The 20,152-nt window shown below is 35.3% G+C and overlaps 1 protein-coding gene across 8 annotated transcripts in view; it reads left to right on the top strand.

Moving 5' to 3' along the window:
* The window catches only part of ERBIN (erbb2 interacting protein), a 133,021-nt gene that overhangs the window by 31,095 nt on the left and 81,774 nt on the right, over nucleotides 1-20,152 (top strand). For all 8 annotated transcript variants that reach the window (XM_086699865.1, XM_086699857.1, XM_086699860.1 and 5 more), the window contains exons 2-3: nucleotides 12,170-12,217; nucleotides 17,053-17,250. In XM_086699865.1, coding sequence (XP_086555991.1) covers nucleotides 17,062-17,250 — 189 coding nt within the window. In that variant the 5' untranslated portion in view covers nucleotides 12,170-12,217; nucleotides 17,053-17,061. The remainder of the gene's footprint in view (nucleotides 1-12,169; nucleotides 12,218-17,052; nucleotides 17,251-20,152) is intronic.

Genomic DNA, 20,152 nt, shown 5'->3' with positions numbered 1-20,152 from the left:
TAGAATTATATTGAATTTTGGCAACATGTAGGCCATTGATGAACTAGGAAGAATAGTTTCCATTGAAGTGATGGGGACAAAACTGTGATTGGCGTGGGTTTGAGGACAAATGATGAAGGGGCGCCTAGATAGCCCAGTTAGTTAGGTGTCTAACTTTAGCTCAGGTCATGATCTCATGGTTTGTGAGTTTGAGCCCCTAATTGACCCCCCAGCGGCCCCTGGATTCCGGATGCTCTCTTTCTCCCTCTCATAGGTTGGTAGCTGGAGAAGTATCTTGAGGGAGAGTTTTTTTTAAGATGGGAGGAGAATTGCACCTACTTGGTATAGCATATTGCTGCACATGGTCAAAAGCAATTATTCCTTTAGAATACTTTAGAGAAGTAGAATTCTCTTTCGTTTATTTGACTGTTTTGTTCATTTCCCAGCAGGGCTTGCCAGATGATGCTTAATGAGTTCAAGGAGGAAAAGAAGTTATTAGCAGTAATTAGCAGAAACTAAGGAGATCTGGTGTTAGTTTTGTGTGGAGATGAATACTGGGAAGTAAAAAGAAATAAGGGAATACACACAAGGAAGTTAATCCACCCACAAGACTGTGTTATGGGGAAGAGTTGAAGATCCAATCAGGACTGTAATGAGAAAGCTATTTCTAGGTTCAGAATAAGGTCAAGATTTACTTTACCTACCACAATAAACATTGTGAATATACATTTTTGATACATTTTTCCCCAAGTGTCTTTTTTGTACAGCTTTTATTGACCTATTGAAAATTACAGAAACCACTCTAATGTCAGAAACAATGGAAATTAACTCAAAGACCTCCAGTATTCTTTTTCTGCACAATTTCATTTTCCCAGAGTTTGATTATGAGCCATATTGAGCTGCGTTCCTTCCTCTTTCTTCCTGTGCTTACTCTTTCTGATCATAGAATGATGTAATGTTAGCCTTTCAGAGTTAAGTAAACCAATTCTATTGAGGTATTGGCATTGTAGTATTATTTCTAATTGTGGAACAAAAGACTTTTTTTTTGGTAAAAATAACTAGTCCCTCTTCTTCCATAAATTAATGTTATTTTTCCTAAATTGAGATGGAGGAGAATTCTGAAGATTTTTCTTCTACCATGACCAAGTTTCCTTGACAAAGGAGTGAGTCAGGCTGGATATCTTCCTTGGGACTCTTTTTTTCTATAAATAAAACAGTTTCATCTACCCTGGAAATGCCCTGATATTTCTGCTTCTCATTAGGCTATCAGGGGACAAGAAAACCTTTGGTTCTGTGGTAAGAATAAGAAAAGCCTGAAAAGAAAGGAATCATGCTTTTAAAAAAATAGGGTAGCAGACATCAGTGGAATTAAGGAATCCTTAGTGAACTGAATTCCAGAGATAATGAACCTCTCCTAGGTGAATCAAGAGTACACCAACTTCCCTGCCTGGCTACATGTGCCTGGTATCAGTATAGGTCATGCCATAAATGGAAAGACTGAAGGAATGAGGATAACTCATCAATTTTTGAATGACTATGTGGACTTTGGAGAAGGGATAAGAATCTGATGGACCCCCAAAGGCAAAATAAATCATTAAGGCTGATAAATTCTATCTGCCTTGAATTTTGTCTTGAAGCAGCAGTAAAGGAGGGGTTGAACAGCTTAGAGAAAGGTATAGTCCTGAAAATTCAATGAGGATATTGACTTGTGGGACTTTGAGTTGTGGAACTCTTGAGTTGTGGGACTCTGCTGGATTTGAATCTAAAGGTAAACTAAATGAAAAAATACCTGGAACTGCATCCCAAATTCTTTATACCACAGATTGACAAGATAAAAAATTTGGCTGTGTTTGGGATAGAGAAGTTTTAAGTTGAACTGATCACAGATGAATTCAATCTAAATAAAGTTGCAGCCAGTTTCAGCTCAGATTGATTTCTACTAGTAAAATGAATTATCAGTCATCTATCCGGAGAGAAGATTGTAGACTCTCTGGGAAAACAGGAAAACTTAACAAGAAAGTATTGTGCTTAATTCTCAACTTTAGTCTTACAGCATCTAGGATACTATGAAAAATTATGAAACATACAAAGAAACAGGAAAATGTGATTGTATAATTAAGAGAAAATAGTTAACAAAAGCAAACTTACAGATGACCCAGTTATTAGAATTAAGAGACAAGGATTTTAAGGCAATTTACAGGATATGAGGGATTGGGTATTTCAGGAGAGTAATGGACAACCTGACAAAGAGCCAAATGCACATTCTAAGAACTGAAAAATGCAGTATCTTAGAAAAAACCTGCTTAAAAAGGCTTACCAGCAAATTTGTAGTAAGAAACAGACTGAAGAAATTGGTGTGCGAATAAATATGAAATTCTGTTTTCTAGTTTTTAAGTTTATATAAATAACAGTTGATAGTGTAAAGCAAAGAATATTATAAGATTTATAATATGTAGAAGTAAAATGTATGGCAGTAGCTTAAAATATGGAAGAAAATAAATAAGTATAAATTTCTTATATTCTTAGATCATATGTGAAGTGGCATAACATTTGAATATGGACTATTTGAATTAAGAGTGCACTCTGTATATTCCTAGAGGAACCAGAAAAAAGTACAACAAAAAGGCCATAAAATGAGATAGAATAGGGGACAATAGCATTATTTGAACTCCGGAAAAAAGAGGAACAAAGAACAAATAGAAAATAGAAATAATCTTAAATTAAGAAATATCAGTAATTATATTAAGTATAAATTGTCTAAGCCTGCCATCAAATCATAAAAATTGTCAGATTGGATAAAATAGTAAGACCTAGCTGTATGCTTCCTTGTAAGTGGACACTTTAAATATAAAGACAAACTTGGTTAAAAGTAATAGATGGGAAAAGATAAACCACATTAATATTTACCAAAAGAAAACTCCTATGGCTATAGTTATACCAAGCAAAATATATTTCAAGGCAAGGATTGTTAGCAGAGAAAAAGAACATCTTTCAATGATAAAAGGATCCATTTATCAAGAAGATAGAACCCTAAACGTGTATTCACTCTATATAACAGGGCTTCAAAATACATGAGATAAAAATTGACAGTAATAAAAGGAGAAATAGACTTATTTACATTGATAGAGATTTTAGTACTTTCAATATTTAGTAGGAAAAGAATGCCACAAATTGGTAAGGGTATAGAAGATTTGAACACCACTATCAACCAATTTAACCTAATCAACATTTATAAAGCATTATACCCAAGAGATGCAGAATGTGACTTTCAGGCACACATGAAACACTCACCAAGATAGATTTTTTTGTGGGGCTGTCTGAAAGCTTCAGAATACTGCAAAGATTAGAAACCCTAGGTTCTCTGACTATAATGGAATTAAATTTGAAATCAGAAACAAAATAAGGTTTAGTAGATCTCCACATATTGAATTAAGATGATTCTGAATAACCCATGGATAAAATAATAAATGGAAAAATCAGAAGCATTTTAAATTAACAAAGCATCAAAATTTATGAAGTACAGCTCAAGAGAATTTGTATCTTTAAATCTTTAAGAAAAAAGTATTAGAATCATTTATTTAATCTTTACCTGAAGAGACAGAAAAAAGAGACAAATTCAAAATGAATAAAAGGCAGAAAACAGAAAAAAATGAAATGTGTGAAATAGAAAACTTACCTTAAGAAAATGAACAAAGTGCTGGGGCGCTTGGGTGGCTCAGTCAGTTGAGCGTCCGACTTTGGCTCAGGTCATGATCTCACAGTTTGTGGGTTTGAGCCCAGCATCCGGCTCTGCTGACAGCTCAGAGCCTGGAGCCTGCTTTGGATTCTGTGTCTAACCTCTCTCTCTGCCCTTCCCCCACTCATGCTCTGTTTCTCTCTCTCTCAAAGATAAACATTGGAAAATTTAAAAAAAGAAAATGAACAAAGTGTAAAGTTTCCTCTTTGAAAAAAACCAATATAGTTGATAAACTGATGAAGATTGATGGCTTAAAAAATCAGCCATTTATGTTCTATTGAATTTGTGAATCAGCATTGTGGTCTTTTATCCCATGCTGCTTCATAACATCATGTTCTCAGGGCAACATTCAAAGAAGGTAAAAGTAGAAGTTTTCCTGAGGCATAGGTACTGTTATTTGCCTAACAAACTGCCATATAAGCAAGTCACAAGGTCAGTCTGAATTCAAGGAATGGGGAAATGGACTCAGTCTTTGATCTTGGGTGGTATAGAACACTGTGGCCATGTTTCTTAACTTAGTGGTTAAGTAAGAAAACAGTTAAGGGTCTAGATTTTACCTTGTTTACAAGCTAGTATGGTAACCTATCAGAAGACACAAGACCTCTAGATCAGAGACAAATAGTTTATTACTCACTACAAATGCAGGGACCAGGGCATATCTTGTGTCAATTTCCTGAGCTTTAATCTTCACATGCCTACACAGTGAGGGTCAGATGATTCCTGTAGGAGCAGTACTGTGCATTGCAGGAGAGGAAGCCCAAATTGGGAAACTCTGATTTTACATAGTACCACTGATGATGAGTCTGGTCCTTTCCTCTGAAAGTAAGAGACAAAAACCTTATCTTTAATCTGGAATTTAAGCAAATCTCAAGAGAGGAAATTGGACTGTCTTAATGTTGCTAAGCATTATTATCTTAGAATGTTTCTTTATACAAGCATATTTAATTGGCTGTAAATGACATTGCTCAAAGAACCCAGACCATGCAGAAATGTGAGATGTTCAAGGGGAGTTGTTTTCCAACACAGTGCACAATAATTTACTTTCCTCCCATATGCAAAATTTGATCACTCTCTTCTCCAAAAGTTTTATCACATGAGGTTGTCAGGGTTTGCATTCCAGTGTCTTACCATCTAAATAAGGTCTAAGTATATATGAGGCTCTGCTATGCTATTTGTAATTAGAGAAGGGCAAAACAAAAATACAATGAGATACGGCTATGCACCCGACTACATAGGTTAAAATTAAGAAAGACATAGTATCAAGTGTTGTTGAAAATGTAACCAAAACTCAGGGAGTGTTAAATGATAAAACCTCTTTTTTGTAAAACAACTTAAAAAAAAGTACATATAATTAAATAAAGACTATGACCCAGCAATTTTGCTTCAATGTATTTATCCATGAGAACCAAAGGCTACATTCTTATAATACTTGTACACAAATGTTAGGGCAGTCTTATTCAGGACAGGTTGACTTGCCTAGGGTGTTGATGGGAACCAGCTGAGGCGATAGAAGGATTTTATGTATGTATGTATGTATGTATGTATGTATGTATGTATGTATATAGTTAACTTTTTGACCCCCTTTACCGATTTCTCCCAACCCCCTCCCCCACCTCTGGCAACCACCAATCTCTTTTCTACATATAGGAGGTTTTTTGTTTGTTTTTATTTGGTTTAAAAAAAAATTTTTTTTTCAACGTTTATTTATTTTTGGGACAGAGAGAGACAGAGCATGAACGGGGGAGGGGCAGAGAGAGAGGGAGACACAGAATCCGAAGCAGGCTCCAGGCTCTGATCCATCAGCCCAGAGCCCGACGCGGGGCTCGAACTCACGGACCGCGAGATCATGACCTGGCTGAAGTCGGACGCTCAACCGACTGCGCCACCCAGGCGCCCCTGTTTTTATTTGGTTTTAGATTCCACATATAAGAGAGATCAAATGGTATTTGTTTTTCTCTCTCTGACTTATTTAACTTAGCCTAATGTCCTCAAGATCCATCCATCCAAGTTATTGCAAGTTGGCAAGATCTCACTTCTTTTTTATGGCTGAGTAATATGCATGTATGTGCGCCTGCATGTGCTGCAGTGAACATGGGTGTGAATAAATCTTTATGAGTTAGTGTTTTTGTTTTCTTCAGATAAATACCCGCACATGGAATTGCTGGATCATATGACTGGATCACTTTTTTTTTTTTTTTTTTGAGGGAACTTCATACTGTTTTCTATAGTAGCTGTGCCAGTTTACATTCTCATTAGAAGTACAGAAGAGTTCCCTTTTTTCCAAATCCTTACCAATACTTGTTATTTCTTGTCTTTTTGATAATATCCATTCTGAAAGGTGAGAGGTGATAATCTTATGATGTACAAATAGTTTCTCTGATGATTAGTGATGTTGAACATCTTTTCCTGTATTTGTTGGCCATCTGTATGGTTTTTTTTTGAAAAGCATTTGTTCAGCTCTTCTGCCCATTTTTAATTGGATTTTTTTTTTTGTCATTAAGGTATAGAAGTTCTATATTTTGAATACTAGCCTCTTACCAGATATATGGCTTGCATATATTTTCTTCTCTTCTATAGGTTACCTTTTCATTCTGTTGATGGTTTCTTTTGCTGTGCTAGAGACTTTTTAGTATGATGTAGTCCTACTTATGTTTGCTTTTGTTGATTTTGGTGTCAGATTAAAAAAATCATCACCAAGTCAAGAAGCTTACCTACCTGTGTTTTCTTGTAGGAGTTTTATGGTTTTAGGTCTTATGTTTAAGTCTTTAATCCAGTTTGAGTTAATTTTTATGTACAATGTTAAGATAGTGGTCAAGTTTCATTCTTTTGCATGTGACTGTCCAGTTTTGTCCCCATTCTCATTTATCGAAGGGACTGTATATTCTTGGCTCCTTTGTTGTAAATTAATTGACTGTGTATGAATGGATATATTTTTGAGTGTTCTGTTCCATTGGTCTCTCTGTTTTTATGGCATTATCATGTTGTTTTAATAACTGTAGCTCTGTAGCTTTGTAATATACTTTGAAATCACAAGTATGATGCTGCTAGCTTTGTTCTTTCACAAAATTACTTTGGCTCTTTGGAGTTTGTTTTCTTGTTTTGTGTGGTATCGTACAAATTTTAGGATTATTCTAATTTTTTTGAAAAATGCCATTGGGATTTTGATAGAGATTGCATAGAATCTTTAGATTGCTGGGGCGCCTGGGTGGCTCAGTCAGTTGAGCATCCGACTTCGGCTCAGGTCATGATCTCACGGTCCGTGAGTTCAAGCCCCGCGTTGGGCTCTGTGCTGACAGCTCGGAGCCTGGAGCCTGCTTCGGATTCTATGTCTCCCTCACTCTGACCCTCCCCTGTTCATGCTCTGTCTCTCTCTGTCTCAAAAATAAATAAACATTAAAAAAAAGAAAAGAATCTTTAGATTGCTTTGGATAGTATGGACATTGTACTCCTACTGATTCTTCTAGTTTATGAGTATGGAATAGCTTTTCATTTATTTGTGTCTTTAATTTCTTTCATTAATGTTTTAGAATTTTCAATATTCAGATCTTTCACCTTCATTAACTTTATTCCTAGGTATTTTATTCTTTTTTTTTTTTTTTTAAATTTTTTTTTTTTCAACGTTTATTTATTTTTGGGACAGAGAGAGACAGAGCATGAACGGGGGAGGGGCAGAGAGAGAGGGAGACACAGAATCGGAAACAGGCTCCAGGCTCCGAGCCATCAGCCCAGAGCCCGACGCGGGGCTCGAACTCACGGACCGCGAGATCGTGACCTGGCTGAAGTCGGACGCTTAACCGACTGCGCCACCCAGGCGCCCCCTTAGGTATTTTATTCTTAGATACAATTGTAAATGGGATTGTTGTCTTTTTTTTTCTGAAAATTTCTTATTAGAAATTCAACTGATTTTTGTATCCTGCAACTTTACTGAATTCACTTAATTAGGTTTAATAGTTTTTTGATGAAGTCTTTAGGGTTTTTGTATATACTATTATGTCATTTGCAAATAGTGACATTTTTACTTTTTGCTTTCCAGTTTGGATGCCTTTTATTTCTTGTTCTTGCCTGATTGCTGTAGCTAGGACTAGATAGCTTCACTGGTGAATTCTATCAAATATTCAAAGAAACATTAATACCTATCCTTTTCAAACTCTTCCAGAGAATATAAGGGGAGAGAAGTCTTACAGACTTACTTTATGAGGCTTTCATTGCCTTTATACCAAAACCAGAGAAAGATGCCAAAAGAAAAGAAAATCACAGGGCTATATTCCTGATGAACATAGATGTAAACATCCTCGAGAAAATATTAGTAAACTGAATTGAACAATACATTAAAAGGATCATACACTATGATCAAGTGAGGTTTATTCTAGGGAAGTAAAGATGGGTCAGCGTCCATAAATCAGTCCATGTGATGTATTATATTAACAAAATGAAGGGTAAAAATCATAATGATCATCTTAGTAAATGTGGAAAAAACATTTGACAAAAATTCACCATCCAGTTATGGTAAAAATTCTCAACAAAGTGAGTATAAAAGGAACATACATCAATATAATAAAGGCCATATATGACAAGTCCACAGCTGACATTCTACTCGGTGAAAAGCTGAAAATCTTTCTTCTAAGATTAGGAATGAAACAAAGATACCCACTCTTGCCCCTTTTTTTTTCACCATAGTATTTGATTTTACATCTTCATTGCTGTTGGTTACATGGATATATACAGTTTCCAGACTATAAGGATCTATTTCATTATGTAAGTAATATGTAGAAATGTAAAAATGGAAATTTTTGCAAATGTGGACCTCTTTAGTAACTTCTATTTGTATATCTACTACTATTATGTATGTAAGATTTTTTAAAAACATGTTTAGGCTAACCATCATTTGATATGAAAATTGGATTAGTAGTGCTGATATTGAAGAAACTCAGATTTCTACTAGATTAGAATCAGGCCAGTAAAGTTCAGACATTGATGTTGGTCTTATAGCCATAAGTGAAACTTAGCTATTTGATCAGACTCCTTTTTCATTTCCTGCTGTATGTTGTAGGTATAGCACATTTTATACTTTCAGTTATTGATTTTTCCTTCAGGATCAAATGTTCTTAATAGCATTTATACTTTTTTCATTGAATAAGTTTCTTACCTTTCTTTTTTTTTTTCTTTCTTATCACTATTTTCATTGTTTACTATTCATGTACTTACCCATAATGAGTTAATAGTGTCCTTTATAAAATTGCCTCAGAACTAAGGACAGGTATACCAAATATAAATTAGCAAACAACTGTGATAGCCATGATTAAACTAAAATGATCTTAAATTTTTTTTTCAACGTTTATTTATTTTTGGGACAGAGAGAGACAGAGCATGAACGGGGGAGGGGCAGAGAGAGAGGGAGACACAGAATCAGAAACAGGCTCCAGGCTCTGAGCCATCAGCCCAGAGCCTGACGCGGGGCTCGAACTCACGGACCACGAGATCATGACCTGGCTGAAGTCGGACGCTTAACCGACTGCGTCACCCAGGCGCCCCTAAACTAAAATGATCTTATACAACCACTAAGTGTCAACTAATAGCTGTGGGCATGCCTGAGGAGCCTTTGTTCTACATTTTAACTTTTGAACTCATTTAGAAAGATTAGTCCAACATTGAAATTTCTGTCAAATCTAGTTAGATATATTGTGTGATCTCTTCAAATCAATAGGAAAATATAATGTACTGTATTTTTAAAAACTTTTATAGTGACTTCACTTTTCAGTCTTTACAGTAATCCAAGCTAAGAGTTTGTCAAAATAATAGCAGAGAATGGAGAGGGAGAAAAGATGGTGGTTTGAGCATAGATGAAATAAGATTGAGCATGTATTTATAATTGTTGAGAATGTTGGAGAAAAAGAAGTACATCTGCACTTTAAAATAAAGAATCTTAAGTTTTATATCTAATCTCCAAAATAAGAATCTCTTGAAAGAAGTTATAATAATCTATATTTTTGAAAAATACCCTATGTGTGTTTTATTTGGCTAGTTATACCATTGCACCCAAGGTCTGTTTTGTTTTCTTTTCTTTTCCTCCTCATGAGCAGTTTCTTTATTGGTGGGAGATCTTGCTATGACAATCTATGAATTGTTGCCCAAATCTCTTTATAAAAATTTACCAGTGGGCTCTTAAAAAGAAGCTGCCTGAGTGGCTCACTCAATTAAGTGTCTGTCTCTTGATTTCAGCTCAGGTCATGATCTCATGGTTTGGGAGATGAAGCCCCATATCAGTCTCTGAGCTGACAACGCAGAGTTTGTTTGGGATTCTGTCTCCCACTCTATCTGCTCACCATCCCCCCCTCCCCCATCTCCTTCTCTCTCTCTCTCTTCTTTCTGTCTCTCTTTCTCTCTCTCAAAATATCATTTTTAAAAAATTTACCAGTGGGCTCTTCTAATTAGATTATTCCAATTGCTTACAAATCAGCTGTTGTGACTCCTGATTCACATTCTACTCTTGCTACTGCTCTATTTTTCTAATGTCCTTTTAGCCAAAGTACCCGAATTATCTGTATTTGTTATGTCAGGTTATCCTCTTTTTTCTTCATTAACCTCCAACATTATTTTGTTTCCACCACTCCATAATAAATGATCTTGTCAAGATGACCAGTGACTTACTTTAATACACAATGACAGTTCTTTTTTTTCTTAAAAAATTTTTTTTTTTACATTTATTTATTTTTGATAGAGACACAGCACAAGTGGGGGAGGGGCAGAGAAAGAAGGAGACACAGAATCTGAAGCAGGCTCCAGGCTCCGAGCTGTGAGCACACAGCCTGACACAGGGCTCGAACTCAGGAACTGTGAGATCATGACCTGAGCTGAAGTCGGACACTTAAACGACTGAGCCACCCAGGCGCCCCCACAGTGACAGTTCTTAAATTCTGATTAACATAGTTGATAACTTCTTTCGTCTTGAAACATTTTTTTTTTTCTCACTTTGCCTTTAGGATATTACTTGGACTCATTGCTTCTCTTCAGTGTCTTTTGCTTGTTCTATCTCTTCTTTCTGATCTCTTATTTTTGTAATATTTCAGGGCTTAATCATTGGCCCTATTCTCTTTTTTGTCTGTGCTCATGCTCTTGATGCTTTCATCTAAATTCATTGCTTTAAATATCATCTGTAGGCAGATGACTTCCAAATTTATATTCTCAGTTTGGATCTGTCCCCACATCTCTGAATGCCCATATTCAGCTGCTTACTAAGGATCCCACTAGGACATCTTTCAGGTATTTTAAACTAACATTTCTAAACACAGATATCTCATCTAGGCTCTCTCCAAACTGCTCTTGCATATAGCGTTATTCTGGTTCAGCTTATTGGCAGTTCTGTTCTACCAGACTGTCACATATGTAGGAGTATGTTGAATGACAAATTTAGTGACCATCTTTGCTTGCTATACACAAAGGTATTTTTTGTAGCATGTGTTACAAGTAGAATTTGTGGTGAAGTTTAAACAACTAAGTAGTACTAAACCATTTAGCATGGGGGAAAATAGCCCAATAAATTTAGGGTGACTCTAAAATTTGGAACATAAATTTATGAATATTACCAATTTTTTAATAGAAAGGTTATGATGTATTTTTGTTAATGTTACTGTTTCAAGTTCAGGCTGTTTCACTTTGTAATGTATTGGCTGTACATGCAGAAAACTTCACAATGGCTTAAGAAAGTGGGGGATTTAGTTTTCTTACATATCAAGACATTCAAAAGTAGGCATTGGTTAACATTGGTGCAGCTTGTTTTGTCTTTCTACTTTGTCAGGCTTATTAGCTGGTTTCTCATACTCACACTTGTTAACTTATGGTCATAGGATTATGGTTGCAGCAGTAGACATGTTTACATCTGTCCCAGGATAAGGAAAACAAATGTCTGCCCATAACCAACCTCATTCCATCCCCAAAGCAGACTTCATATGTCACTGATCTCAACTATGTCATCTAACCCCTGTGCACCCTTTTTGGAAGGCTCAGTTGTGGATATTTAGCTGGGTCCATTACCACCATGAATAAAGTAAAATTTCTGGAAAGGAAGGAATAGAATCTGATCAGCATTTAGCATTGTATGCCTCCCAAAACAATCAAAAACTACTAAATTTAAATATAATTGGTAATTAGAATTTGTTTTGCTTAGAAAAAAATTATTATTTCTCAGTAGGTTCAAATAAATGGGATTTTAATGGTAGATAGGCATTTGGTATTTGATATACGTAAGGGCTCGCCATAGTTGACAAATGTATTAAAAACCAGTGGTTAAGAAGCTACTTTTGTATTTAGAAGATAGCAAATTTGTTTGTTTACACTGGTGAATTTTTGATAATTTTAACTTACATTTTGAGGCAAATAAATTAGAAGAGATGATCCTTAAAATCATAAAGATCTATTTTTATTGTTAATTTTGTTTCTTTCTTTTCGTTTCCATAGAATGTTGGCTCGATTAAGAAACATCAGGGAGAGAACTTCAACCCAGTGGTAAGTAGCTTTAATTTCTTTTGTTAGTCTTACTCTTTTGTTTGTATTATTATTATGACTTTTCTTGGTTGGCTTCTCTTTCTGCATTTGATTAGAATATTTTTTATGTGTCCCAGGTTAAGTCTGGTTTATAAAGTGGCTCTTGCTTACCATTACATTAAAATTCTTATGAACATTCCCCAAGTTGATCACTTCCTTTTCAAACCTGACCAGACTTTCTTCCTTTGGTTTACTTCCTAGTAGTATTGTGTAAGGGAGGATCTCTTTGGTTGTTAGTATTCATTTATTTCTTTCATATGGTATTTTACTCCTGTGCCCTCATTGATTAAGGTCCCTTTCCTTTCTTAACAATCAGCAGTTTTAGTCTGCTAAATTAGGGTCCATTTTTGTATTGGCTTGAGGCCCCCTGAATTTAATCTAAGGTCTAACCTGCTTTCTTCGTAGCCTCTGTCAACAAGAGGTTTTTACTTAAGATGTAACCTTTTTCCTAAAGCATCTGATCTTAGTTTTTTTTTTTGATAGTTTTTAAAATTTATTAAATATAAAATAGTTTATAAAATTTATTTTTAAAATAGTTTTAAAAATTTATTAATTTTGCGAGAGTCAGAGATAGCGTGAGTAGGGGAGGGGCAGAGAGAGAAAATCCCAAGCAGGCTCCGCGCTACCAGCAGAGCCCAATGTGGGGCTCAAACTCACTAACTGAGATCATGAAGTGAGCCGAAACTGAGAGAGCCTTAACTAACTGAGTCACCCAGGTGTCTCTAATCTTCCTTTTCTGAATTCATTTTCTCTTCTGATATGTTTTAGAATTTCTGACTATCTGTCTGCAACATGATCTTTGGTTAGCACTACAGAAGAACCTTGGATGTTGTTTTACCTTCGTTAACCTTTACTCTGGGGGTGCCTGAATGGCTCATTCGGTTGAACATCTGACTCTCGATTTTGACTCAGGTCATAATCTCTGGATGGTGAGATCAAGCCCCGCTTTGGACTTAGTGCTGAATGTGGAGCCTGCTTGGGATTCTTTCTCTCCCTCTCTTTGCCCCTCCCTATCTCGTGTACACACGCTGGTGCTCTCTCTCTCAAAATAAATAAGCAATAAAAAGAACAATAAATAACCAATAAATAAGCAATAAAAAGAACAATAAATAAGCAATAAAAAGAACACATTCTGTCTTGTAAATTATCTTATGCTTCAAGTGTGCTGCACGCATGACAACATCTCAAATAAATACGTTCTTTTAAGTTGCATATATTTGGTAGTAAACATTTCATGCCCAGTTATAGTCCCAAATCCATTATGATTTCTGGGATTTTTAGGCCCTATCTTCCAAGTTTTGGGGTACTATCGTATTATATAAATAAAAGCATATAGTAGTTATAATATGGTGAACCAGAGCAATAGTTTCAAACATTGAACCAACATTGCCCCATCGAACTTTCTGCACTAATAGAAATGTTCTCCATCTTCTTTTACTGAGTATAGTATCCACTAGCCACATGTAGCTGTTGAACTTTTAAAATGTGCGTAGTGTGACTGATAAAAGAGAATTTTAATTTGATTTGATTTAACTTGAATTTTAAGGTTAAAATGGCTATGTGTCCATTGGCTACCATATTGGAAAGAGCAGATTGAATTCCCTATTGTTCTTAAGTGTCGTCTTAACTCATTATCAGTTGAAATCTTAGAATCCCTGCAGCAAGAAATTTCATAATCATTTTTGGAATCTTTTATTTTTGCTATCCCATAAACACACAAGTATAAGCTAAATTCCCCTTTAGCAATGAAATTCTCATTAGGTCAATAAAACTGCTTATTCTTGGCAGTAAAACACACCTTCATATAAACATAGATTATTAATAAGCATTCAGTAAACTTTTCTGGATATTTCTTTGTTGACAAAGTTTTTTTTGTATTGAAGTATAATGGACATGTAACATTATATTCATTTCAGGTGTACAACATGATTCATTATATGTATATATTGCTAAATGTCCACCACAATAAATCTAATTAGTTAACATTCATTACCATATGTAGTTAACAAATTTTTTTCTTACAATGAGAAATTTTTTTTAGAATTTTTTTTAAGTTTATTCATTTATTATTTCTGAGAGAGAGAGAGAGGGAGGGAGGGAGAGGGAGAAAGAGAGAGAGAGAGAGAGTGCACAAGCAGGATGGGGCAGAAAGAGAGGGAGACACAGAATCCAAAGCAGGCTCCAGGCTCTGAGCTATCAGCATAGAGCCCAAAGAGGGGCTCCAACCCACAAACTGTGAGTTCGTGACCTAAGCCGAAGTTGGAAGCCTGATTGTGCTACCCAGGCACCCCTCCATGAGAACTTTTAAGATCTCTCTCAGCAGTTTTCAAATATGCAGTACAGTATTATTATTAATTACAGTCACCATGCTGTATGTTATATTCCCATGAGACAAAGATACTATGTAGTAGAAACTTTTGTTTAACACCATAGTGTAGGGGAGGAAAAATTTTTCTTTGACCCTTTTAGGGTCTTTGGCTGGATGTAAAAAGTAAACTTACAAAGACAGATTAACAGGAGAAAGCATGCAAATTTATTTAATGCAAGTGTTTTAACTTTTTTTTTAATGTTTATTGTATGTTTGAGAGAGAAAGAGAGAGACAGCATGAGTGGGGGAATGGCACAGAGAGAGAGAGGGAGACACAGATTCTGAAACAGGCTCCAGGCTCTGAGCTGTCAGCACAGAGCCTGACATGGGGCTTGAACTCGCTTGGCTAGGTCATGACCTGAACCAAAAGTCAGATGCTTAACTGACTGAGCCACCCGGGTGCCCTATTTAATGCAAGTTTTAAGTGGCACAGGAGCCTTCATAATGAGTAAGGACCTAAAGAAACCATTAAAACTTAATATTTTTATACTACATTTGTTGAAGAGTGTAGAGTTGTGTAGAAGTATAATAGGTCAGAGTATGAGGTTAAGTGTAGTAAAGTGGGGGAAATTTAGTAAAGCCCATTTTTTAGGACTTTTCTCCATTCTTCAGAGATGGGGCTGCTATTTTCCTCCAGGTATAAGGAAGGCCCCTGTCACATAAGGATTTTATGATCTGTTTCAGGAGAGAAGTGTAAGGGTAAGCGAGCATGACCTTCCTGCTTCTGCTGTTTTCTCAGACTTTTTAAGTGTAAAATATTCAGTATGTCAAGGTGCCATACCTTGGAGTGTTGTGTTCTGAGCTCCATCAGTATTTTGTTTTTGTAAACTATGAAGAAGTGCGTAATAAAGTCCTATTGATATTTTAATCATTTCGAGAAGCTGAGTTCAAGTGTATCATTATATATTGAGAAGCAGTCTAATGTAATAAGAGCACAGAATCAGTTTTATTATGGAAAAATAGGGATTATAGTATATGTGTTGGAAAGGTATAGCAGGTTGAAATGAGAATATACATATATTTTACCTAAAGAACTTAGCACAGTGCCTGGCATATAAATTGACTAAGAATAGTCATATTTTTTAAAAGATTGCAGGTGGAATACTTATTGTTGTAAAACATTTTAAAAATATCATATAATTTGAAATAGAACTGTTAGAAGCAGTGCCTTGCCAAGCCATATTGAAACCTGAGGCAAAATAGGGGTGTCTGGGTGGCTCAGTTGGTTGAGCATCCGATTTCAGCTCAGGTCATGATCTTACGGTTCATGGATTCGAGCCCCGACTGGGGCTCTGTGCTGAGCTCAGAGCCTGGAGCCTACTTTGGATTCTGTGTTACCCTCTGCCCCTCCTCTGCTTGCACTCTGTCTTTCTCTCTCAAAAATAAATAAACATTAAACAAAAATAAAAAATAAAAAAACCTGAGCCAAAATAAAAAAGTTCATAATACCAATCCTGTGTTTATTTTAAAAATAGTCATTTTGTTCATAAACAGATCATTTTTCAGTTATTTTAATTAAATAATACATTAAAATTTTTAATTTGATTACTGCATTGTTTTGGTGCTTTTTATATTTTGTGCTTGAGGTAATTGCTTCACTGGTTTCAACCTAGTCTTGGCCCTGGTTGGAAGTGATCTATTACTCTAATAGTCATCTGTTCAAAGCAAGAATTTATCATTTTACAAAGAATTGATTACTGATTGGCAGTCAGTCTTATTTATTGAAGTAGGTTTTCTTTGGTAATATAATCTTAGACCAGTTGGAATTAACCTATGTGTACACACTGTATTTTTAATAAAATTAGCCTAGAAAATTTTCACTAATTCAGAATTAAACCTTTCCCCCATTTAGTTTGAAACAATGAGATTGGTATATCCTTTAATGAAGCCAGTTTATTCTCTAGTGTGTAACCTTACACAAATATAAGACTTTTAAGTTCTTTAGAAAAATTAAAAGGCCAATATTTAATTGGAACAAAATAAACTTGGCATGTACTGGAATTTTGATGTGGAAGATCAAAACTCAAAACTTCCTACTTCCTACTCAAAACTGCATAGAGTCAAATTCTTAATTAAAAAATAGCTCTTACCCGGAAATTAAGGAAATCTTTTTGTTGTATTAGGATTTTTCTAGTTGAGTATAAGCAAGACTCATCAAGCATGGTTCTTACAGAAGCATATAAGTGGTTATTGAACAGGTCATTTTTTTAAAGTAGGGAAGTACTTGAGTTCATTTGAAATTCAGTATATAAATATATATAAATTTAGATAGTAAAACAATGTTAAATATATTCCATTGGATGTGTGTAAAGGAGAAGATACTTATCTTTGATATATAAATTGTGATAAATGAATTGGAATTATTTGTTTTGAAAAATTGTTGGCTATAATATGTATAACTAAATTTATTTTTATTTGAATATTGCAGTGTCTAAAAATGACTACAAAACGAAGTTTGTTTGTGCGGTTGGTACCATGTCGGTGTCTACGAGGGGAAGAGGAGACTGTAACTACCCTTGATTATTCTCATTGCAGTTTGGAACAGGTTCCCAAAGAGGTTTTTACTTTTGAGAAAACTCTGGAGGAACTCTATTTAGATGCTAATCAGATTGAAGAGCTTCCAAAGGTATGTTAATACTATCTTTTAAGAATTACCTTTGGTTTGGGGTGCCTGGGTGGCTCAGTTGGTCAAGTGCATGACTTCAGCTCAGATCATGATCTCACAGTTCCTGGCTTCAAGCCCCACAACCGGCTCTGTGTGCTGACAGCTCAAAGCCTGGAGCCTGCTTCAGATTCTGTGTCTCCTCTCTCTGCCCCTCCCCTACTCGCACGCTGTCTCTCTCTCAAAAATAAACATTAAAAAAAATTTAAAAAAAAGAATTGCCTGTGGTTATTTTTATGCATAGAGATATAATATTCCCAGTGTTGCCATAATGCTGCCAATATATATGTGTTTCCATTGTTTTCTTTGTTTCTTATCTTTTTTCCTGGTTTAATTTTATCTTAGGGTATGCAACACAATTAAGAATTTTGTAAAATAGAATTTTAAACTTTGTATCTTCAAGCCAGTTGATTGAATATTTAAGTAAATAATTAAAATTTTATGTTTAATTTCAGTTTTTTATAGCCAGCGAGATAGAGTAAGACTATACAGTTTTGGCAGCTAGTAGATTTAGCTGGACAAATCATTAAAATTAATGTTTTCTTTTTGTAGTTTTTTATCAGACATTGGTCTATACTATTGCGATTGAGAATAAATTGTCCTTTTGGTTGTCATATAATATTTTTTGTTATTAAACAGTTTTTTAGACGTACTATTCCTTTTGCGACTTAATTTTTTTTTTTTAAGTTTATTTATTTTGCGAGGAAAATATGAATGGGGTGGGGAAGGGAAGGAAGAGAGAGAATCCCAAACAGGCTTCATACTGTCAGCACAAGCGAATCTCACAAACAGAGATCATGACCTGATCTGAAATAAATGGAAGGAAAAATAAGATAAAAACAGAGAGGGAGGCCAAACCATAAGAGACTCTTAAATACAGAGAACAAACTGAGGGTTGCTTGCGGGGTGTTGGATGGGGGGATGGGCTAAATGGGTGATGGGCGTTAAGGAGGACATTTGTTGGGATGAGCACTGGGGGTTGTATGTAAGTGACGAATCATTAAATTCTACTCCAGAAGCCATTATTACACTCTATGTTAACTAACTTATATTTAAAAAAAAAAAAGTCGGATGTATAGCCAACTCAGCCACCCAGGTGCCCGAGAACTTAACTTTTCTGAAATGTAAGAATAACTAGAGGGAGAAAGTTGGTTTGTTGCCATGAAACATCTATCCTCTCACATTATCAAAATTTTTCAGTGGCTACTTGTTTTCCCTTAAATCCTAATCCCTCTTCATTCTCAACTCAGTTTTTTGTTTATTATGGAAAAACTGCAATAGATTTAATTGTTAGAATGTTTTACTACCCAAACAGTAGTGTTTATCACAACTGTGTAGAGAGGCACTGATGGTTCATAAATATGTGTGGCATTTCCAAAAAGCAAACTATGATTTGCACTGGCAGATTTAGAAGATAAAAATAGAAGACACCCAGTGAAATTAAAATTTTTTTTTATTACGTTTCTTTATTTTTGAGAGGCAGAGAGAGACAGAGCATGAGTGGGGGGAGGGGCAGAGAGAGAGGGAGACACAGAATCTGAAGCAGGCTCCAGACTTTGAGCCGTCAGCCCAGAGCCCGACACAGGGCTCCAACCCACAAACCATGAGATCATGACCTGAGCTGAAGTCGGACACTCAACCGACTGAGCCACCCAGGCACCCCTGAAATTATAATTTTTAGATGAATGGTGAATAATTTTTTAATGTGTTTTATGCAATAAATGGGGCATACTTCTAAAAATTATTCATTATTTCCAGAAGTTCGAATTTCATCTGGCAACCCTAACTTGAAATAGAATAGAAAGTAGAGTGTGTTGCATGTGTCCATTGTTGCATGAAATATTTGTGTTAAATGTCTCTGTGTGTACATACTGGATGGCAGTCCTTTGAAAAAGGCTTTTCTTTCAGCGGCCACTAGTAAAAATATTTTGAAAGCTAGTGCCATCCAAGCTTGTCTTATAAAGAAATCTGTGTATGGCTAAGGATAAAATATTAAAGATTGCAGTTGTATGTTTATAAATTACTTCCCTAGGTTGTAATAAGGTGCTTTGTAAATTATTTTTTCCTAACATAGTTCTTTAGAAAATAATTTATCTTCCTTTTGTTATTTTGGAAAACTTGAAAGTCTAAGAGTAGTCTCTTTCTGTAATAAGTACTAGTAGGGTCTCAGTCTGAGGATTGAGGGGAAAAGAGAGGCTTGCTGTGAAAGTGCAAATAACTGAACCACTTAAGCATAACTTACCATTTTTAGAAGAATGCTCTTCTCAAATAGGGCTTATTCAGTGCCATCCTGATTAACAGTTTTTTGTTTGTTTTTCTAAACACTTTAACATTTTAAGAACAGTTGTAGGTTCACAGCAAAATCGAGATTTCTCATATACCTACACTGTTCCCACACATGCATAGCCTCCACCATTGTCAACATACTCTAGCAGAGTGGTGCTTACATTAAAATTGATAAACCTATGTTGAAAAATTATAATCACCCACAGTCCATAGTTTGCAGTGTAGTTGTACATTTATGGGTTTGGACAAATGTATAATGAAATGTTTCCATGATTGTGGTATCATACAGAGTATTTTCATTGCCCTAAAAATTCTCTGTGCTCCGTATAGTCTGTAGTTTTTTGGTATGGAAGTTAGAAGTGACCCATTTACCTACACTTCTGGTTGAATATATTTTATTTAAAACATATTTTATTTAAATAAATATATTGTATTTTAATGTATTGTGACTTTAACATAATAGGATATTTGTTCCCTTATTTTTTTGTTTTCCCAAATCAGAACTGTGTTTTTGTTTTTTAGCTTTGTTTGTTTTTGTTTTTATGAGACAGGGAAAGAGAGAATTCCAAGCAGGCTCCAT

This window comes from Puma concolor, chromosome A1, assembly GCF_028749965.1.
Source record: "Puma concolor isolate L17-30 chromosome A1, mPumCon1.1.hap2, whole genome shotgun sequence".
In the NCBI taxonomy this organism is placed as follows: domain Eukaryota; kingdom Metazoa; phylum Chordata; class Mammalia; order Carnivora; family Felidae; genus Puma; species Puma concolor.
This window is presented reverse-complemented; position numbering and strand designations above follow the sequence as displayed.